This window comes from Cherax quadricarinatus, chromosome 21 (genome assembly GCF_038502225.1).
Source record: "Cherax quadricarinatus isolate ZL_2023a chromosome 21, ASM3850222v1, whole genome shotgun sequence".
NCBI classification, from domain to species: domain Eukaryota; kingdom Metazoa; phylum Arthropoda; class Malacostraca; order Decapoda; family Parastacidae; genus Cherax; species Cherax quadricarinatus.
The window spans coordinates 24,862,317-24,886,006 of record NC_091312.1 but is presented as its reverse complement, the minus strand read 5'-3'; the positions used below and the strand labels follow the sequence as shown (position 1 = coordinate 24,886,006).

Genomic DNA, 23,690 nt, shown 5'->3' with positions numbered 1-23,690 from the left:
CTATGTTGTTTTACTTTCTATCGTATTTTTGTGAATGTTTTGTCAATGTATTTTGTCTTTAAATAAAATATATATATAAAATATAGGGGTGGTAGGAGAAAATTCTCAAACAGCTTCAGGGAGAACCTTGAGTTTCCCTGAAGCAAGTTTATTCTTTTCTCTGAGGATGAGGGTCCCTATAACAGTTCTAGAGATGGTACCTCCCTATATATATATATATATATATATATATATATATATATATATATATATATATATATATATATATATATATATATATATATATATATATATATAATGCTGATGATTCCGTTGATTTCACGTAAGTTTTATAATGTTTATCATTTCTCCGTCTATTAAATATACCTCAGGACTCGCCTTCTGTGTCCAGAAGAGAACGCATGACTGACTCGTTACCCAGCGAGGTAACTTATGAATGAGGACCACAGATGCGCACTTGGTGGCGGACACGCTGGAGATGTTACTTTAAAGTATCTTAAGTGTGTGAGCGCGTGGCTGCCTTGTAGGAGCTCTCTACCTACCACGTGTTGCTGTTATACTGATATCAGCTGATAAGCCTGGCGTGCGAAACTGGAGAGTATATTTGCTACAGTAGCAGAGTGTAGATTGTAGTGACTAGCGGGAAGATCTTGGGGGATCAGGCAGGTGGTGAGCAGCGTGCAGCCTGCTGACCACTGCTGTCGAGCCCCCGATGCCGTGACTAGCCGCTGCGATGAGTCAGTAGCCCGTCAGCGGCCGCCAGTGTGGGCTGACTCGGACACCACTATTGATTACGTGTTGGTGGAGCAGCCGAGCTGGCCCGGCATGGCGGACACCGCCGCGCTCCACCGTATTTCTCCCTCCATGACCTCTTCCTTAGCACACCTGGAGGCCTATGTGGACCCCTATAGGCTCTGAGACGCGGTCGTCACGCCCACGCCCGCAGGAAGCACAATGGGCGCCTGCATAGCCCGCTGCTGGCCCCTGATCGCCGATCCCAGGTGAGGCAGGCGCCACACGCCCCCTCGGTCACCTACAACACAGTTGCTTCATGACATTCTCACAATACTCTCCTCAGACTCACTATATTTCCTACTAGACTTCGTAACTTTGTCAGTGTTGCAAGAAAAAGTACCTTTTTTTTGAGATATATCGTGCGTCCATTTGCGAGACTGAAAACTCGCATATATAGAGCCCCGTGGTGCCTGGCTTGTTCAGTGATGATTTATTTGGTATAGAACTATGCATACAGAACATGCATAATAAAAGTTAACATAGTGAGAACCTTGTATTTTTCACGGTAACTGGAGGCAGAGTTCAGGTCAATAGCAAAAATGTGTCGTATGCGTCTGGAGTCTCACCTATCAGTAGAGTTTTTAAGATTAGTTTTCCAGAGAGGAGCGAATTTATACGGCAGTGCCATTCGTCCTGTGAGTGAAGGTACCGCCATAGAGACAGTACATGTCAGCCCAGATAGTTGACACGTCATAATAGTAGAAAAACGGGCACGATGTTTCACTCCAAAAGGCGACATCACGCTGTCAGCTCGTGAACCAGCTGGCAGCAGTGGAAGAGGCAGTGTGGATGCTGCCACACTGTTAAGTGTTTCTAGGAACATTGTCCACGAAAAAGTTTTTCTTCGTGTGTGTGCGTGCGTGTGCGTGTGTGTGCGTGCGTGTGTTTGTGTTGACCTTACTAGCACGAAGGCAAAATTTAGAAGCAGTTATTCAGTACTGGAGCTATTGTACCAAACAGTAGACCGGTATCAAACATTCCATATCTAACAGCAATATTATTTAACCACTGAAAACTAAATATGCCTTAAAACTAATGTAATCATTAGGCAGCGCACATCTCTTTTGAGTATATATACCTCTCGGTATATATACTCATTTAAACAGTTTATATACACTAACAAGTGCGCATCTCTCACTGCATATGCTATAACATTTCACTTTAATCCCTTCCTCAGGGATTCCGATATCATTTATGTTAGTGTCTGTGAATCGTGACCTTGATAACTGTCGTGTAGCCTACTACCATTAATCAGAACTAAGATTATTATTTTTGCATTCTCCCAACAGGTCTTTCATTTCTTTTAGAAATGACATAGACACTGACTTTCAAATATCTGTCGAGTATCTAGCACTGCAGATAGGTTCATCTTTCAACAACAGATAATTATTAATTCGATAACGCGTAAAAAAAGAAGCATAAGTATTCATTAACAAGTTACTGCACTTATATATTTTGCTTAATGTGTATAATTGCAATCAAGAGTCTGTTGCACAAACTGAATTTACTTTGCATTAACATAGAGGATATTCAGTATTGATTGATTTAAGGTAATGAGCGCCAGACTGGCACCTTGTTAATATCTGCTGTTTTTTTTTTTGTCTGTAACACACCGGCCGTCTCCCACAGAGGCAGGGTGACCAAAGAAAGAGGAAACACATTCACTGTTATTCAGTCAACTGCCATGTAGCATATAATATTGAAGTATAAACCCTTGTTGTAGTAACATGTTGGAAACAGCACTGGTATGCCAGTGATGGATTAATGATGATATCCAGCAACGGTAGGCCTGTTGTAGATTAATAACTGCCTAGCACTGGTACACTAATGATTGTTTGTTCACTGATACCCAGCACTGGTACTCCAGTGGTTGATTGATCGCTCATACTAAGCCCTGGTACACCAGCGGTCGATTGATCACTAATACTCAGCAATGGTACACCAGTGGTTGATTGATCACTAATACTCAGCAATGGTACACCAGTGGTTGATTGATCACTAATACTCAGCACTGGTACACCAGTGGTTGATTGATCACTAATACTCAGCAATGGTACACCAGTGATTGATTGATCACTGATACTCAGCAATGGTACACCAGTGGTTGATTGATCACTGATACTCAGCAATGGTACACCAGTGGTTGATTGATCACTGATACTCAGCAATGGTACACCAGTGGTTGATTGATCACTGATACTCAGCAATGGTACACGGTGTAAGGCTGACAATTTCTTAATAAGACTTTGATACCAACAGTTCACTCACATATTGTTAGTATTCACTATGTATACATTCTGAAGAGAATATATCTTTGATGTGTATGCACTGAGAGGATCAGTGTATATACTCTTGGAAGGGTATGCGGTACATCTCAGTATATATAACCCGCATGTTAGGAATTGGAGTATCCTAAGTGGTGTACACGTTACATGCATTCTTAATGACCCTCGTGTAGTGAGGGAATAGGACTTAACCCTATTATGCTAATCTACCCACGATAATACTTAAGCAAATGTACTCTCGTTCTGTGCACAGAAAGGTAAATATTACGATACACAGATAATCTGTAAATAGCAGACTGAAAATTATGACGAGGTTTCGGTCCGACTTGGACTGTTATCTAGTTTAGCGAGGCCTCTTCTGCATTTCATTTGTCTCATTGCAGTGCTCAGTCTTGAAGAAGCATTGGAATTGCAAAGTGAAAGGCCTAGAGCAACATCCTTCTTCCCCCCTTTGGTTGGTTGCTTTGCATTATTGATAGCTTGTTTGCGATTGTTTCAGTCTGAAGTATTTAAACCAACCTCCCTTTTTTCGGATCAAACCTGTTTACGCCCCATATCAAGGCATTCAATTGCTCTTACGTCTTAGTACTTTGACTTACATAACAATAATAATAATAATAATAATAATAATAATAATAATATATGATTTTGTTGGGTTTAACGTAAAGGGCTAGTAAGCAAGGATAACCCAAATAAGCCTCCTTGACTGGCTTAATCGTATGTTATACCATTAGTTTTGCTGCCTGAGCTGCTGGCTTATCGTGTACCTCCAGCTCATCCTGTGAACGATAGCTAATTCACCAAAAACTTTCGGTCGTTCTTGTACCATTGTCAGATCACAATAGTAGTGACATTACAGTGGTCCAAGACGGAGCTAAACGTCGTCATAATGTGCCTCTCTTAAGTGCGCTTTTTTTTTTTTGTGTGAATTCCAGCCACGGCATAGGGCCTTTTTTTTATTCTCCAAAAATAGTTAATTGTGTGCCCGCAGCTCATCCTGTGAGTGCCAGCATAAAAGGTTCACAGAGGTAACACATGACTTTGATAAACTGCAGCTAGATTAATTAGCATATTAAAAATGTGGGGAAGTACTCGTTTAGCAAGTAGTAAATAGTCTCACTGGCTTTTTTCCACCATTTATGACTTTTTTCCAGTTATAACCTTTTTTCCCCCGCCATTTATGACATTTTTATTCGTTATGACCTTTTTTAACCACAATTTATATTTTTTTCGCGTCGTTACATTTTTTCACCATTATGACATTTTCAATCGTTTCAATGTTTATTTTTTTCAATCGGAAAATGTTTCGTCCACTCTAAATACTACTAATTATGGACCACAACACTATGTTTGCAAATACATTATGTGACACAAGTGTTTACAGCAAGGTACCACAACTGTTTACAACAGGGTGCCGCAACTGTTTACAGTATATTATGTTAAGTAAAAGGACACAAGTGCAACTAATGTGACATTTTATTGTGGCAACGTTTCGCTCTCCAGGAACTTTATCAAGCCGTTACAAACAATACACGAACACAGAGGGTATATATAGGCTCAGAGGTGTAATACTAGTAATAATATTATTGTATTTGTACTACTAGTACAACTAATATTATTATTACTACTACCAATAGTATTACACCTCACTCTGAGCCTATATATACCCTCTGTGTTCGTGTATTGTTTGTAACGGCTTGATAAAGCTCCTGGAGAGCGAAACGTTGCCACAATAAAATGTCACATTAGTTACATTTGTGACCTTTTACTTAACATATTGTCGGTAATTCTACCATTGTTTACAATATACCACAGATGTTTACAAGGTACTCCAACTGTTTACAACAGGGTGCAGCTACTGTTTACAAGGTACTCCAACTGTTTACAACAGGGTGCAGCTACTGTTTACAAGGTACCCCAACTGTTTATAACAGGGTGCAGCTACTGTTTACAAGTTACCCCAACTGTTTACAACAGGGTGCAGCTACCGTTTAAAGCAGAGAGCATTTTCAACGTGAAACTGAAAGGTAACATTACAACTGTATCTAGACAAAGGGACAACAGAAGCCATTCATTCCTCTGTTCTCGTCTTCTCTTACTAAATTAACATGATCTCGAAAACAGAAAAATTCTAATTATAGACTGCTAAGTCAGGAGTCCTAAAATTATCACTTCTTTAAACGCGACAGACTTCTTCAGAGCATAGTCGGTACGAAGCTTTTAAAGCAGATTATACGAGCGAAACAATATCCACAAGTCGCTCATATAACCGGGGAGTCCCAATTAAAAAAAAAGGTCTACATGAACGAAATATAACGTTTCCACACACACACACACACACACACACACACACACACACACACACACACACACACACACACACACACACACACACACACACACACAAACAAACACACACACACATACACATACACACACACACACACACACACACACACACACACACACACACACACACACACACACACACACACACACACACATTCGCACATACATAAAATCAGCATATACTTTAAATTCTAAATCGCTAATGAACACAGTGATGTAGAGACTTTAACGTGACATGAAACAAAAAAAAATCCCTGATTGCTTTCATAAGAGCCTGACAGAATCCTAAATCAAGTATGGGGGACGAGGAGGAGTTGGCTGTTTGAACATGATTTTTAGTGGCTATTTAGACGAGTTTTGAATTGTGTTGAATTTTGGTTGTAAACGTGTATGGTTTTCGAAAGACGATAGATATGTAAGATCATTGTTTGCTGATAACCAGAATAATAATAATAATAATAATAATAATAAGATAAAGGTGGAATTTAAGGCATATATTGACAGTGGTTAATTGAAAAAGAGGTGAAAGTGAATAAATTTAAAGGGATATTAAAAAATATATGAAAAAGCAAGTTAGAATGAGAGAAAGTGATGAAGAAACTCAGGAGGTATAGTGTGAATCTAAGAATGTAATGTCAGAGTGTGGTTATAAGAGGGTAGGTGCAGGAGGGAAGAGGAGCGACTGGTGGAATAATGAAGAGAAAGGATGAGGAAGAAAAGAGTTATTATATGAAAACTGTTTACGATTTAAAAATGATATAAAGAAAGCAAAATATGCAGAGAAGAAAAGGCAGGTTAGTGGGGGTAATGAAACAACACGTGGAAGAATTAGAAAACAATTATCATTTTATAAGAATAATTAATGATATTGGTACAACCTCAAGATTATGATTTGACTCGCAAGATGACGTTAAATAGTGGTTGAAATAGCATCACACAGGTCAATTAAATAATAGTAATAACAATAATATTACAGTGGGACCCCGGTGTCGGAATTGGTTCCTAAGTGGTGTTCGAACTGTGAAAAGTTCGATGTCCGAAGTTTGTATGAGGGCCACCCAGGGGCATGTTTCCCTGGATTTCCCCCTGCTTTGTTGCTAATATCCATTCCACTCATGCTGTTCCTCCCCTGTGCCCGTCGTGAGGGCATAGCGAATTTTGTAGAGGGGTCTCTTTAGGAGCACCAGTGTGGTCAGGGGTTATAGTACTTTAGGGTCACGCAGTGCTACATGGAGAAGGGGTACTAACTTCAGGAAGCTCCTGAACCTTGGAGAGTATACCTGGAGAGGGAGAGGGGTGTCAACGCCCCCGTGGCCCGGTCTGTGACCAGGTCTCATACGAGTATGCGTTAGTTAAGGCTTCGTGTTTGTACCACGGCATACATATATGAATCACCCTTGCAGTTTTTTCTACTATTCGGCAGTTCCGTTCATTAACTGTTCCTGTCCCTTCTTTAAGCACCCATGAAGATATATACTCAGGCCCTGTTGCTTTTATGTGTACTCACCTAGTGTGTGTGTGTGTGTGTGTACGTACTCACCTAGTTATACTCGCCTAGTTGAGGTTGCAGGGGTCGAGTCCGAGCTCCTGGCCCCGCCTCTTCACTGATCGCTACTAGGTCACTCTCCCTGAACCGTGAGCTTTATCATACCTCTGCTTAAAGCTATGTATGGATCCTGCCTCCACTACATCGCTTCCCAAACTATTCCACTTACTGACTACTCTGTGACTGAAGAAATACTTCCTAACATCCCTGTGATTCATCTGTGTCTTCAACTTCCAACTGTGTCCCCTTGTTACTGTGTCCAATCTCTGGAACATCCTGTCTTTGTCCACTTTGTCAATTCCTCTCAGTATTATGTATGTCGTTATCATGTCCCCCCTATCTCTCCTGTCCTCCAGTGTCGTCAAGTTGATTTCCCTTACCCTCTCCTCGTAGGACATACCTCTTAGCTCTGGGACTAGTCTTCTTGCAAACCTTTGCACTTTCTCTAGTTTCTTTACGTGCTTGGCTAGGTGTGGGTTCCAAATTGGTGCCGCATACTCCAATATGGGCCTAACGTACACGGTGTACAGGGTCCTGAACGATTCCTTATTAAGATGTCGGAATGCTGTTCTGAGGTTTGCTAGGCGCCCATATGCTGCAGCCGTTATTTGGTTGATGTGCGCTTCAGGAGATGTGCCTGGTGTTATGCTCACCCCAAGATCTTTTTCCTTGAGTGAGGTTTGTAGTCTCTGGCCCCCTAGACTGTACTCCGTCTGCGGTCTTTTTTGCCCTTCCCCAATCTTCATGACTTTGCACTTGGTGGGATTGAACTCCAGGAACCAATTGCTGGACCAGGTCTGCAGCCTGTCCAGATCCCTTTGTAGTTCTGCCTGGTCTTCGATCGAGTGAATTCTTCTCATCAACTTCACGTCATCTGCAAACAGGGACACCTCAGAGTCTATTCCTTCCGTCATGTCGTTCACAAATACCAGAAACAGCACTGGTCCTAGGACTGACCCCTGTGGGACCCCGCTGGTCACAGGTGCCCACTCTGACACCTCGCCACGTACCATGACTCGCTGCTGTCTTCCTGACAAATATTCCCTGATCCATTGTAGTGCCTTCCCTGTTATCCCTGCTTGGTCCTCCAGTTTTTGCACTAATCTCTTGTGTTGAACTGTGCCAAACGCCTTCTTGTAGTCCAAGAATATGCAATCCACCCACCCCTCTCTCTCTTGTCTTACTGCTGTCACCATGTCATACAACTCCAGTAGGTTTGTGACACAGGATTTCCTGTCCCTGAAACCATGTTGGCTGCTGCTGATGAGATCATTCCTTTCTAGGTGTTCCACCACTCTTCTCCTGATAATCTTCTCCATGATTTTGCATACTGTACATGTCAGTGACACTGGTCTGTAGTTTAGTGCTTCATGTCTGTCTCCTTTTTTAAAGATTGGGACTGCATTTGCTGTCTTCCATGCCTCAGGCAATCTCCCTGTTTCGATAGATGTATTGAATATTGTTGTTAGGGGTACACATACATAGGGGTACACATGTGTGTGTGTGTGTGTGTGTGCTGAAGCTCAGTTATTACTGTATGCTGGAAGGTTTGATCCAAGGAAGGGGAGGACAGATTCAGCTCCTTGCATCAAGAGCCCCTCAGTGGCATTCGGGAACCTCCCTTGAGGAGGTGAGGTCCAGTTTTGGTTTTGTCTTCAATTTTTTAAGCTTCTGGTTTCTTTAGTCTTATCATACCTATTCCTAAAACCATGTAAGGAATGTGCCTCAGCTACTTGCACATCCACTTAAATCTACTTCTCCACAATATTGAGAGTGAAAATGTACTTCCTAACATCCCTGTGATTCACTGTATGTTTACCCTCCATCTCCACGGTGACGCGTGGCCTGGTGGCAAAAGCTCTCGCTTGACATGGTGAGGGTCTGGGTTCGATTCCCAGCGAAGGGGTGGAAACATAGGACGTGTTTCCTTACACCGGTTGTCCATGTTCACCATCAGTATAATGGGTACCTGGGTGTTAGTCGACTGGTGTGGGTCGCATCCTGGGACAAAACTGACCTAATATGCCCGAAATGCTCTGCATAACAAGTGGCTTTCTATATAGTAATATGTCATTGATGTCAGCTATGGTCTGTATACTTTGTACATGTACCTGTAGTAAATAAAGATATTATTATTATTATTATTATTATTATTATTATTATTACTTATTTTTGGTCTTGCACTTCAAATGCGTTGTTTCTGTCTGTCCTTTTAATTCCTCTGAGTTTCATGTACGTAGTAGTCATCTCTTGCCCAATTCTTCTCAATTCCAGGTTCATCAGGTCCAGTTCCATTATCCTCCTTAAAGTTTACACCCTAAATCCAACCTCGTTGTAAACTTTTGCACTTATTCATGCTTCTGAAAGTATTGCATCAGGTGGAAGCTGAGTATTCTGTAACGGACCTGACATATGTGCAGAATCCTAATGGATTCTTTATCCATTTTCCTGAAGGACATTCTGAGACTCGCCCTCCTGGCACAGGCTGACGACGTCACAGGGTTGACGTGCTTCCCGGGCTCTATACTAGCTGTGATGTGTGTTCACGCGTGCTTTAACTGAAGGCTTGGTAGAGCCGAGGTGCAGGTGATAACAGTTTTAAAGCACAATCTGCTCTCCCCCGAGGTCCAGGCCAGCACACCGGCAGTCCACTGGGAACAACATTACAGTATACAGTCTTGTTTCACTAAATTATTTCCAGTTATGTGCTCTCTCTCTCTCTCTCTCTCTCTCTCTCTCTCTCTCTCTCTCTCTCTCTCTCTCTCTCTCTCTCTCTCTCTCTCTCTCTCTCTCTCTCTCTCTCTCTCTGGGGCAACTTGTTTAAGTGCATTATATTGTCTAGGTTGTTAGAAACTAGAGGGTTGTGTGTGTGCTGCGAGGAGCCTCTTTTCGCAGTAGATGTGGTGAATGTAAATGAATGATTTTTGTAAACAGCAGCCTTGCATTGCAGGCTTGGTGTTGCTGTGTTGCAGGCTTGGTATTGCTGTGTTGCAGACTTCGTATTGCTTTGTTGCAGGCTTGATACTGTTGTGGTGCGGGCTTAGTGTTACTGCGTTTCAGGCTTTGTATTGCTGTGTGTTTGGGGGTTGGTGTTGCTGTGTGTTACAGGCTTGGTTTTGCTGTGTGTTGCAGGCTTGATGTTGCTGTGTTGTAGACTTGGTGTTGCCGAGTGTTACAAACTTAATGTTACTGCTTTTTTATTGTGATCCAGGCTTGGTTTTGCTGGTCATAGCGGTGTTGCTGCTCACATTGCTGTGTTACAGGCTTGGTGTTGCAGCTAAGTTTGTTGTGTTTCAGGTTTGGTGTTGCTCCTCATGTTGTTATGTTGCAAGCTTCGTGTTGCTGCTCAGGTTGCCGTGTTGCAGGCTTAGTGTTGCTGCTCAGGTTGCTGTGTTGCAGGCTTGGTGTTGCTGCTCATGGTGCTGTGTTGCAAGCTTGATGTTGCTCCTCTGGCTGCTATGTTGCTGATCATGTTGTTGTGTTGCAGGTTTCGTATTGATTCTCAGATTGCTGTATTGCAGGCTTGGTGTTGTTGCTCATAGTGCTGTATTGCAGGCTTGGTGTTGTTGCTCATAGGGCTGTGTTGCAGGCTTGGTGTTGCTGCCCACGTCGTTGTGTTGCAGGTTTACCGTGCCATATTTGTTGTGTAAGAGTACAAATGTCAACATATATATGTGACTGAGTAATGAAATGAAGAATGCAGCTGAAATAACACTCACCTGGAAGCTCATTTCCTTGTGGTGTTCCGCCACCTGAGTGACGTCCAGTGTGTATTCCGTACTATTACCAGCTCAGCTAAGAGTGTTCCTTTAATTAAGCACAGGTACACATAGGTACAATTATCACACATAGTAACATACGTGTAAATTACCCAGGATAACCCAAAGACGTCAGGTAAAGTAGCCAGAGATTCCCGCTGCTGAGAATCATGCCAAAAGAGCATAGTGCCACATTCGATAAAGTGCCACTCGCAATGATCATTGTAATTATACAAATAATTTTGGATTCATGCAGTGACTAAAGCTCAAATTAAAGCAAATAATTCATGTTAAGCACTAAACCCATGTGGGTCATTCACCACAAGACATGGTGGAGGCTCGATCCTCCGTCCTCTGAGCGCGAGATAGGCGCGCTTCCTATTTGTACTCACCTTAGAAGTCAGTAACTGAAGGTAAGTTGTGGCAAGGTTCAGCAGGTCAGCTTGCACATTCACCCTTTTTCTGGAACAATACTGACAATAAAAATAATACGAGAGATAGCAGGAGCAGCCTGTTATTGTTGTGATATTACTGAGCCAACAACAACAACAGCTGACGACCAGTTTCACTCATGTCACTCAGTGAGAGAATTCTTGGTCATGACTCGACTCTTCCTTTTGTGAGCTGGAGTTACAGTTTTCCCTTTAAACTTCCTTCCATCCTCCCCCCCCCCCCACCATCTCTGTCTGTCTGTCTGTCTGTCTGTCTCTCTCTCTCTCTCTCTCTCTCTCTCTCTCTCTCTCTCTCTCTCTCTCTCTCTCTATCTATCTCTCTCTCTCTCTCTCTCTCTCTCTCTCTCTCTCTCTCTCTCTCTCTCTCTCTCTCTCTCTCTCATGCAAGGATAAGGTTTGCTTGCGTGGATTCTGGCTCAGTTCTTCATTATTGAGGTTTGTTTGTAAACAAGTGAAACCCATATTTTCAGTATATCTTTGAAGGGAGTTTGTTTGACAGTGTGTTGTGGTTTAGTTGGTGTTTGACCGTGTTCTTGTGTTTGGATCTGCTTTGTCCTGTGCTGTACGTGTTTTTTGTGCCTGGATGTGTTGTATTGTGTCTGGACGTATTTCATATCTGAACTTGTTGCTTAATTAATGTCTGAACGTATCGTTTTGTGTTTAGATGTATTGTTTCGTATATGACCATATTGTTTCGTGTCTATATGTATTTCATTTCTGGACGTATTGATTCATATCTGGACGAATTGTTACGTGTCTGGATGCATTGTTAATTGTCTGGACGTATTATTTCGTGTCTGGACGTATTGTTAATTGTCTGGACATACTGTTTCGTGTCTGTGTCTGGATATATTGTTTCTTTTCTAGACGTATTTCTTGTCTGGACGTATTTTTATCTGAACGTATTGTTTCTTGTAAGAACGTATTCTTTTGTATGGATATATTGTTTTATGTCTGTATGTGTTGTCATGTGTCTGTATGTGTTGTCATGTGTCTGTATGTGTTGTCATGTGTCTGTATGTGTTGTCATGTGTCTGGATGTATTGTCATGTGTCTGTATGTGTTGTCATGTGTCTGGATGTATTGCCATGTGTTTGGATGTGTTGTCTTGTCTGTATGTGTTGTCATATGTCTCTATGTGTTGTCATGTGTCTGTATATATTGTCATGTGCCTATATGTGTTGTCATGTGTCTGTATGTGTTGTCTTGTCTGTATGTGTTGTCATGTGTCTGTATATGTTGTCATGTGTCTATATGTGTTGTCACGTGTCTTGATGTGTTGTCTTGTGTCTGTATGTGTTGTCATGTGTCTGGATGTATTGTCATGTGTCTGTATGTGTTGTCATGTGTCTGGATGTATTGCCATGTGTCTCTATGTGTTGTCATGTGTCTGTATGTGTTGTCACGTGTCTTGATGTGTTGTCATGTGTCTGTATGTGTTGTCATGTGTCTGGATGTATTGTCATGTGTCTGGATGTATTGTCATGTGTCTGGATGTGTTGTCTTGTCTGTATGTGTTGTCATGTGTCTGTATGTGTTGTCATGTGTCTGCATTGTCATGTGTCTGTATGTGTTGTCATGTGTCTGGATGTATTGTCATGTGTCTGGATGTGTTGTCTTGTCTGTATGTGTTGTCATGTGTCTGTATGTGTTGTCATGTGTCTGTATATGTTGTCATGTGTCTGTATATGTTGCCATGTGTCTGTATATGTTGTCATGTGTCTGTATGTGTTGTCACGTGTCTTGATGTGTTGTCTTGTGTTTGTACGTGTTATAGGTAGCCAGGATGTTCATGGACGTGTTGTGTGGACATGTTTAGACGTACGTAATCGTCTTATGGGAACACGGAAAACAAATGTCATTTTGTGACTCGTTCTGACGTGTAAAAGTGTGTTGTTATGCGTCTTCTGGCGTTCTCTCGTGTTTATTTAGAGTGGTAAAGGAAGCAGGTATTCATGGAGCAGTGCCGGTATGCATACAAAACTTTACTTCCTTCACTATGATGGTGGCAGGTAGTACTGTGGTATAAACGCCCTCTCTCTCTCTCTCTCTCTCTCTCTCTCTCTCTCTCTCTCTCTCTCTCTCTCTCTCTCTCTCTCTCTCTCTCTCTCTCTCTCTCTCTCTCTCTCTCTCTCTATGAATTACGTGATGAAACTTAACAAAAAATATCAACACTACAATAATAATAATAGACTGAAAAAATTTATACAGCTAATAAAAACGCATAACTTATCTCATGCACCTGACACACCAGCCACACTGATCCCTCTCGTAAGACAGTTTTCAACACGTAATTGAAACCGGGCGCTCCCCCGTCTTTTCTGTTAGGCCTAATTTATATGTTTTAAGGGGCACTTTTGATCCACGCATCCTCTCCCTCACTTTTCTTCCTCCTCTACAATTTTGTCCTCTTATCCATTAGTCCGATGATAGACATCCTACAGAGTTATTTTCATATAACTTTTATTTTCTTATCTTTTTTTTTCGTTGTAAGAATGAACTATTTTTTTTTTTTTGCGTCACTTGTGAGGTGACGTCTCTACCTTCATCGGTACATTCAGGAAAATATATCATGTCATTGTTATATTCTCAGTTCCTTTCAGCGTGTAGGACTCGCCCAGTTCCTCCCCCTTTGTCTCTTAGCACGCATGACATCTGCTACTACCCTTAATCGTCTACATTTAAAAATTCCTCAGAATTTTATCTCTGTTTCTAATACGTGTACTTTCCACTTTGCACTATTGACAGGATTACATGATCCATAGACTTCCTTCCCTAATTTATTTCTCTACAAAAACTTAATTCTCCACAAAATTTTTACGGTGATTTACGCATTCTTTCATTTGTTTTACTTTCGCACTTCACCCTTCCCTTGACCTCGCTTCTCCATATACTCTGCCTTTAATATATCCCTTTTACATTATAAAACTTTTATATGGTAGCTTTTTTCTTTATAGTTCTATTTTTAAATTATCAGTCTAGCAATGCTTCCTCTTCCCTCCTGCACCCGCTCTTCTGTAACCACAAACTTCCCCTGCATACTCGAGCACTGCATTTTTAAATCGATACCATTCCTCTTTATTCCCCTCATTAATTTCTGTCGCTCCGCTTAGCTTTTCTTGCAACAGTTGCTCACATCTCTCACTAACCATGTTTTTTTTTTCATTAATTCATTCACCTGTGCTTCTCTTTTATCCACTGACACCATTTTTCCATGTACTTTACTGTACCTCCCTCGTACTCTGACTTTAGCTACCACATACATCAGTCTCTGAAATATATACACCACCAAAGGTCTTCCTATCATGAGTGGGTCTGCATCACCGCGTCGTGTTATGTACCAACTTATAGCGCAGTCAAATGGCAATCGAAGATGGGGAATGCAGTTTACACAGGAAGATAAGTTTTGGTTTAACATATATTCCCACCACCCGATCGTTTATACTATTATATACAATATATACATGTTCAGAGGCCAAATAAACGATATTAGAGTTTGGAGAGTGAATATGAAAACATTCATTGCTATAACTATAACACATCCATACGGAAAGACGGATCTGGTATGGCGCGAGCCATCCCGAGGTAGGTGAGGGTCTGATGGTTTGGCTATTCCTAGGCTTGAGGTAGCCTCACTCTGCAGTGTCAGACAGCTCCAGCACCTAGTTAACTAACTCGTACTACGATGGTTCACCTCCTGGCAAGCAATGACCAGCCGTGCCTAGGGCGGGAAAGTGGTTTTGTATGGTGTACTTTGAATATAAAACGAATTTTCTAATATGCTTCAATATTTCATGAACATTCGTTTAACACCTATTCGAAATTTCTCTGTCGTCTCTGCTCTCCTATCATTTCCATACATATACACACTTATCATAACCCACTTCTCACGTCTTACTTTTATTCTAAACTAAGCATTCCTTTAATTTAAATACGTATTTATACCCCGTTTCTTTCTTTCTACAAGTGTCTGTTTATATCACCACTATTTCTTTAGGTCTTATTATCTCAGCTGCACTTAATACAATTCCGTATTACTTCATATTCAGAATCTTCCTTTCACCTCTTGCCCTGTTCTAACTATGCTTCTCTAAATGTTAGGAAGATTCTATTAATATCTTTGTAATACTAACACTTAGCTCTTTCTTAACATTCATATTACATCCAAACACATTCAAACAACCCAGTTTCAACATCTTTATTTTTTTATTAACTGCATACAGCAATATTGGGTTATCATTTGCTCGTTTCCGGAACGGGCTTTGTCGAGTCGGTTGAAAGGTGCACGAAGGTATGTGCCACACTATTCACCATGATACTAAAAAAGGCTAAGCCCTCTTTCCTCACTTTAGCCTCCAGAGTGGCCCTCCTGGCACTGTTTACCTTAACGAGTCAGTAAGGCTGGTGTTCCTGGAAGCTGGAGTCTCTCTGCTCCAGGTGCACCATTCTTCTCACGGAGTTCTCTCCTAATTAAAAACCCAGCATCTCTTTCGTCATAAATGATGGAAATATTTCCCGTTTGGTCTAAACTTATTGCAAAATACAACCATGACCTGGAACTAATCGCGGGGAGGGAAAAATCATTTTTCACTTGTTTCGTTTGCCATGTTATTAGCCATGGTAGCAGCGAGATGGAAATGAAAGCAAGCTGATAACATCAACTGTTGAAAGTGTTCAATAAACAAAGTGCTTTGCAATCCTGCAACATCAACATAAGAGTCCCTGTTACCTCTCGTCCAGCATATCCAGTTCCACTGTCTTTCTCTTCACGGCAATGTCGTGATGTATACGCTGTCATTCTAGTGTTCCTCTCATTTAACATGAAAAAGCTCGTCCCGGGCAAGGCGATGTCGACAATAAAAGCTTGCCTTTGTATTTTTTCTCTTCACAATATTGTCTGCATTCCTCACCGTAAGTCTGTTGTGTGCTGGCTGATAGCAACACTGTGCCAAGAACTCCAACAGACTGGAACCAGATAGCGCACTCCTGACAAACGTGAAGAGAGAAACGTCGATGAGCCGGCTGTTGTTAGGACAATGTTTCGCTCTCTGTAGAAATTTATCATTTTTTGATAAAGTTCTACTCAGAGCGAAACTTGATTCTAACAAAAGTTGCCTCTACGATGTATGTGTTTTCTTGATCACTTGTACAGAACACTTGTACGAAACACGTGTACGAAACACTCGCACGGAACTCTTGTACGGAACACTTGTACGGAACACGTGTGTACCAGAGACAGAGAGATCGACATCAATTGATTCATTCTCGCTCTCTTGTGATGTATTATACATGTTCGTCATATTCTTACATAACATTCTTTAATGGTTCTTCTTGCTACATAATACTACTGCCAGTCTTCCTGCAGTGGCTTAGAATCCTGCTGACCGCAATCTTTCTCTGTATATACCCACGAAAGTTATATATACATATATATATATATATATATATATATATATATATATATATATATATATATATATATATATATATATATATATATATATATATATATATATATATATATATATTTAATTTTCATGGGAATTATTTATTAGACTTCAGAAATTATTCTTTCACAAACTTGTCTTGAAATGTTGAAAAAAATAATTCCCCTTGATTATTGAGCTGATTTATTTAAATTTACTTAATTTCAGCAAATAATTTTACGTAAATAAATACTCACATGCTTTGCCTTGAATAATTTTATTTAAATAATTCATCTATGTAGTTTGGCCTGAATTATTTACTCACAATTCCAGCCAAGCACCAGACATTATAACTTAATTAAAGGTACGTTGAGGCCTAGCTCCTGGGCCCATTATATCCCTATCCAGCTTTTCCATCACCATTATAACTTAGTTTAATTGCACGTTAAGGCCTAGCTCCTGGGCCCATTATATGCCTATGCAACTTTTCCGTCACCATTACAACTTAGTTTAATTGCACGTTGAGGCTTATCTCCTGGGCCCATTATATGCCTATGCAACTTTTCCATCACCATTATAACTTAGTTTAATTGCACGTTGAGACCTAGCTCCTGGGCCCATTATATGCCTATGTAACTTTTCCATCACCACAGGTTCGTCCATTAAATTCAGTCAGTTGTATCACAAAGGGTCGTTCACTGATTTCTTGACGCTGTATTTCAGATACCAACCTGTGAGAAGCCGCTACCTCAGACACGACGAGACTGTACAGGTGAGTTGATCAGGGCACACATGTCTAGGGTACATCTACAGGTGTTGAAGTGAGAGACGTGAAGTTGAATGGTCGGGATACAATGTTGAGGTGAGGTTGGATGGTCATGTGCAGGTGTTGAGATGAGTACTGTGAGGCTGGATGGTTGTGTGCAGGTGTTGACATGAGTAGTGTGAGGCTGAGTGGTCGTGTGCAGGTGTTGAGATGAGTAGTGTGAGGCTGAGTGATCATGTGCAGGTGTTGAGTAATGTGAGGCTGAGTGGTCGTGTGCAGGTGTTGAGATGAGTAGTGTGAGGCTGAGTGGTCGTGTGCAGGTGTTGAGTAATGTGAGGCTGAGTGGTCGTGTGCAGGTGTTGAGATGAGTAGTGTTAGGCTGAGTGGTCGTGTGCAGGTGTTAAGTAATGTGAGGCTGAGTGGTCGTGTGCAGGTGTTGAGATGAGTAGTGTTAGGCTGAGTGGTCGTGTGCAGGTGTTGAGTAATGTGAGGCTGAGTGGTCGTGTGCAGGTGTTGAGTAGTGTGAGGCTGAGTGGTCGTGTGCAGGTGTTGAGTAGTGTGAGGCTGAGTGGTCGTGTGCAGGTGTTGAGTAGTGTGAGGCTGAGTGGTCGTGTGCAGGTGTTGAGTAGTGTGAGGCTGAGTGGTCGTGTGCAGGTGTTGAGTAGTGTGAAGCTGAGTGGTCGTGTGCAGGTGTTGAGTAGTGTGAGGCTGAGTGGTCGTGTGCAGGTGTTGAGTAGTGTGAAGCTGAGTGGTCGTGTGCAGGTGTTGAGTAGTGTGAGGCTGAGTGGTCGTGTGCAGGTGTTGAGTAGTGTGAAGCTGAGTGGTCGTGTGCAGGTGTTGAGTAGTGTGAGGCTGAGTGGTCGTGTGCAGGTGTTGAGTAGTGTGAGGCTGAGTGGTCGTGTGCAGGTGTTGAGTAGTGTGAAGCTGAGTGGTCGTGTGCAGGTGCTGAGTAGTGTGAGGCTGAGTGGTCGTGTGCAGGTGTTGAGTAGTGTGAAGCTGAGTGGTCGTGTACAGGTGTTGAGTAGTGTGAGGCTGAGTGGTCGTGTGCAGGTGTTGAGTAGTGTGAAGCTGAGTGGTCGTGTGCAGGTGTTGAGCAGTGTGAGGCTGAGTGGTCGTGTGCAGGTGTTGAGTAGTGTGAGGCTGAGTGGTCGTGTGCAGGTGTTGAGTAGTGTGAGGCTGAGTGGTCGTGTGCAGGTGTTGAGTAGTGTGAGGCTGAGTGGTCGTGTGCAGGTGTTGAGTAGTGTGAGGCTGAGTGGTCGTGTGCAGGTGTTGAGTAGTGTGAGGCTGAGTGGTCGTGTGCAGGTGTTGAGTAGTGTGAAGCTGAGTGGTCGTGTGCAGGTGTTGAGTAGTGTGAGGCTGAGTGGTCGTGTGCAGGTGTTGAGTAGTGTGAGGCTGAGTGGTCGTGTGCAGGTGTTGAGTAGTGTGAGGCTGAGTGGTCGTGTGCAGGTGTTGAGTAGTGTGAAGCTGAGTGGTCGTGTGCAGGTGTTGAGTAGTGTGAAGCTGAGTGGTCGTGTGCAAGTGTTGAGTAGTGTGAAGCTGAGTGGTCGTGTGCAGGTGTTGAGTAGTGTGAGGCTGAGTGGTCGTGTGCAGGTGTTGAGTAGTGTGAAGCTGAGTGGTCGTGTGCAGGTGTTGAGTAGTGTGAGGCTGAGTGGTCGTGTGCAGGTGTTGAGTAGTGTGAGGCTGAGTGGTCGTGTGCAGGTGTTGAGTAGTGTGAAGCTGAGTGGTCGTGTGCAGGTGTTGAGTAGTGTGAGGCTGAGTGGTCGTGTGCAGGTGTTGAGCAGTGTGAGGCTGAGTGGTCGTGTGCAGGTGTTGAGTAGTGTGAGGCTGAGTGGTCGTGTGCAGGTGTTGAGTAGTGTGAAGCTGAGTGGTCGTGTGCAGGTGTTGAGTAGTGTGAGGCTGAGTGGTCGTGTGCAGGTGTTGAGTAGTGTGAGGCTGAGTGGTCGTGTGCAGGTGTTGAGTAGTGTGAGGCTGAGTGGTCGTGTGCAGGTGTTGAGTAGTGTGAAGCTGAGTGGTCGTGTGCAGGTGTTGAGTAGTGTGAGGCTGAGTGGTCGTGTGCAGGTGTTGAGTAGTGTGAGGCTGAGTGGTCGTGTGCAGGTGTTGAGTAGTGTGAGGCTGAGTGGTCGTGTGCAGGTGTTGAGTAGTGTGAGGCTGAGTGGTCGTGTGCAGGTGTTGAGTAGTGTGAGGCTGAGTGGTCGTGTGCAGGTGTTGAGTAGTGTGAGGCTGAGTGGTCGTGTGCAGGTGTTGAGTAGTGTGAAGCTGAGTGGTCGTGTGCAGGTGTTGAGTAGTGTGAGGCTGAGTGGTCGTGTGCAGGTGTTGAGTAGTGTGAGGCTGAGTGGTCGTGTGCAGGTGTTGAGTAGTGTGAGGCTGAGTGGTCGTGTGCAGTGTGAGTAGTGTGGCTGAGTGGTCGTGTGCAGGTGTTGAGTAGTGTGAGGCTGAGTGGTCGTGTGCAGGTGTTGAGTAGTGTGAGGCTGAGTGGTCGTGTGCAGGTGTTGAGCAGTGTGAGGCTGAGTGGTCGTGTGCAGGTGTTGAGTAGTGTGAGGCTGAGTGGTCGTGTGCAGGTGTTGAGTAGTGTGAGGCTGAGTGGTCGTGTGCAGGTGTTGAGTAGTGTGAGGCTGAGTGGTCGTGTGCAGGTGTTGAGTAGTGTGAAGCTGAGTGGTCGTGTGCAGGTGTTGAGTAGTGTGAGGCTGAGTGGTCGTGTGCAGGTGTTGAGTAGTGTGAGGCTGAGTGGTCGTGTGCAGGTGTTGAGTAATGTGAGGCTGAGTGGTCGTGTGCAGGTGTTGAGTAGTGTGAGGCTGAGTGGTCGTGTGCAGGTGTTGAGTAGTGTGAAGCTGAGTGGTCGTGTGCAGGTGTTGAGTAGTGTGAGGCTGAGTGGTCGTGTGCAGGTGTTGAGTAGTGTGAGGCTGAGTGGTCGTGTGCAGGTGTTGATAATATAGTACTATAAGCTATATGATATTACGGAAACTTAACAACCACATTATTATTATTATCAACATTACTACTACTACTACTAATAATAATAATAATAATAATAATAATAATAATAATAATAATAACAACAATAATAATAATAATAATATTGTTGTTGTTAACCACTATGAAATTATACAATATTAAATATTCATTTCGAGTTTGTGATGAATAAATTATTATTTTTTTTTTATTATCACACTGGCCGATTCACTGATTATTATGTTAGTGAATATTTGTTGGTTACCCCTGCATGGTCAATCATAGTGCGCGCGCGCACACACACACGCACACATACACACACCCACACACACACACACACACACACACACACACACACACACACACACACACACACACACACACACACACACACACACACACACACACACACACCGGAGATTAACTCACAAAATGAGAGAGCAGTCAAGGCTGCAAGGAAAACCCTTCCACTGGATCAGTTTTATATCTCGAGGAAGACAGAGAGAGAGAGAGAGAGAGAGACAGAAAGAGAGAGACACTGGAGTGTGAAGCATCAGAGTCAATGAGAATAACCATCGGGGTCCCCCAACGACCCATATATTAAAATGTGTAAATAATCTGCCAAGTTTATGTTTGCTGATGAAGTGAAACCAATGAGAAGACTGAGAAGACTTGATGACGGTGACATGATACGAGATGACTGAGAACATTAAGACACATGTGCAACAGTTGGGCATCTTTAGGAAATGTTCTGCTTACATAGTATGGTTCTTTAGTCAAATACAGAGGGATCAGTAGTAATGAAATAAAGACGTTGTAATCAGTCCATCAACCTTGGAGAAAAAGTATTTGAGGTGATCAGTCCCTGAGCCTGGAGGAGAGCTCAGCTCCATGGTCTGGAACGATATGAAGCCAAAGCATGAGAACAGACTCTTAAATATTGTCGAAGGTGAGGTGCAAGATCTCGAAGACGTTGTAGGAGATGGGATGTGACCTAACCTGACTTGGGTTATTGACTTAAGCCGGTAGGAGACTTGGACCTGACTCGCATGGGCCAGTAGGCCTTCTGCAGTGTTCTTATGTTCTTAAGTAAGAAGGCAGGTTCATCTGGAATCCAACCCTTCTTACTCATAACTAGTAGATACGATATGAAAAATGAAAGATGTTCTCTGTACCAAGAGGCCTGGTCATAGACCGAGCCGCGGGGGCGTTGACCCCCTAAACACCCTCCAGGTCTACCGCTGTATTGTAGTGTCCGACAGTATTGTTCAAAATGGTATGAAATACTGACAATTTGAAGATTAAGACACGTGTATTTAAATCTTCACTGTCAACAGCGTATGTAAGGTTAACATATCTTAGAATTACCTTCAGAAATTTCGTGAAGGATTCCTTACTGAGGCTTCTGATGTATGTCATACCTATTTTTTAATATACAGCGCTTTCAAAAACGTAAGAAAGAAAAGGTGTTTGCAACAAGACTGGCTCCAGAACTGAGAGAACTGAGGTACGAAAGGATTAAAACATTGAAAGTGATAACTTTAGAAGAGAGAAGAACCAGTGGAATAAGATAGTCAGAGATTTCGATAGAATGGACAGAAACAAATTGTTTCAAATGCTCTGCGCTGGGACAAGAAAATATAGACTGGAAGCTAAGAGATACTGTCCGTGCCCTTAACCACAATCTTCAACACATCCCTTGAAACTGGGCAACTACCTGAGAAATGGAAGACAGCAAATGTAGTCCCCATATTTAAGAAAGGAAACAGAAATGAGGCACTAAACTACAGACCTGTGTCTCTGACATGTATTGTGTGCAAAGTCATGGAGAAGATTATCAGGAGGAGAGTGGTCGAACACCTGGAACGGAACAAGATTATAAATGAAAACCAGCATGGGTTCATGGAAGGCAGATCCTGTGTCACAAACCTTCTGGAGTTTTATGACAAGGTAACAGAAGTAAGACACGAGAGAGAGGGGTGGGTTGATTGCATTTTCCTAGACTGCAGGAAGGCCTTTGACACAGTTCCCCACAAGAGATTAGTGCAGAAGCTGGAGGATCAGGCGCATATAACAGGGAGGGCACTGCAATGGATCAGGGAATACCTGACAGGGAGGCAACAACGAGTCATGGTACGTGAAGAGGTATCACAGTGGGCGCCTGTGACGAGCGGGGTCCCACAGGGGTCAGTTCTAGGACCAGTGCTATTTTTTATATCTACGAACGACATGATGGAAGGAATAGACTCTGAAGTGTCCCTATTTGCAGATGATGTGAAGCTGATGAGAAGGATTAAATCGGATGAGGATGAGGCAGGACTGCAAAGAGACCTGGACAGGCTGGACATGTGGTCTAGAAACTGGCTTCTCGAATTCAACCCTGCCAAATGCAAAGTCAAGAAGATTGGGGAGGGGCAAAGAAGACTGCAGAGTATAGGCTAGGTGGACAAAGACTACAGACCTCACTCAGGGAGAAAGACCTCACCGGAGGCACACATCAACCAAATAACTGCTGCAGCATACGGGCGCCTGGCAAACCTGAGAATAGCGTTCCGATACCTTAATAAGGAATCGTTCAAGACACTGTACACTGTGTATGTTAGGCCCATACTGGAGTATGCAGCACCAGTCTGGAACCCACACCTGGTCAAGCACGTCAAGAAGTTAGAGAAAGTACAAAGGTTTGCAACAAGGCTAGTCCCAAAGCTCAGGGGAATGTCGTACGAGGAAAGGTTGACATAAATCGAACTGACGACACTGGAGGACTGAAGGGTCAGGGGAGACATAATAACGACATACAAGATACTGCGGGGAATAGACAAGGTGGACAGAGATAGGATGTTCCAGAGAGGGGACACAGAAACAAGGGGTCACAACTGGAAGCTGAAGACTCAGACGAGTCACAGGGACTTAGGAAGTATTTCTTCAGTCATATAGTCGTCAGGAAGTGGAATAGCCTAGCAAGTGAGGTAGTGGAGGCAGGAACCATACATACTTTTAAGAAGAGGTATGATAAAGCTCAGGAAGCAGAGAGGGAGAGGACCTAATAGCGATCAGTGAAGAGGCGGGGCCAGGAGCTGAGTCTCGGCTCCTGCAACCACAATTAGGTGAGTACATACATACAGCACAATGAAAGTTGGGATTATTGTTATTATTATTATTATTTTTATTATTATTATTATTATTATTAATTTTCTATAAAGTCATCTTTAAAGCTGGCTATAATAAGTTCACATTGATGTTTTTCTTTGCAAGCAGCTTGAGTTTATTGACGAAGAGGTAAGTTCTGTACTTTTAACATTTACTCATACTTGTTATGCCAGATGATTCTGACATTTTTTTTTATATCTCCCTATATTTCGTA

The 23,690-nt window shown here is 42.7% G+C and overlaps 1 protein-coding gene across 4 annotated transcripts in view; it reads left to right on the top strand.

Moving 5' to 3' along the window:
* Nucleotides 1–619: 619 nt before the first annotated feature.
* The window catches only part of LOC128689103 (uncharacterized), an 85,669-nt gene continuing 62,598 nt past the window's right edge, over nucleotides 620–23,690 (top strand). Inside the window, exons 1-3 of one of the 4 annotated variants that reach the window (XM_053777218.2) lie at nucleotides 620–1,001; nucleotides 17,335–17,383; nucleotides 23,585–23,605. In XM_053777218.2, coding sequence (XP_053633193.1) covers nucleotides 955–1,001; nucleotides 17,335–17,383; nucleotides 23,585–23,605 — 117 coding nt within the window. In that variant the 5' untranslated portion in view covers nucleotides 620–954. Of the gene's footprint in view, nucleotides 1,002–17,334; nucleotides 17,384–23,584; nucleotides 23,606–23,690 lie in introns of those variants that run through there. The other 3 variants (XM_053777220.2, XM_053777219.2, XM_053777221.2) reach the window with 3 other exon arrangements.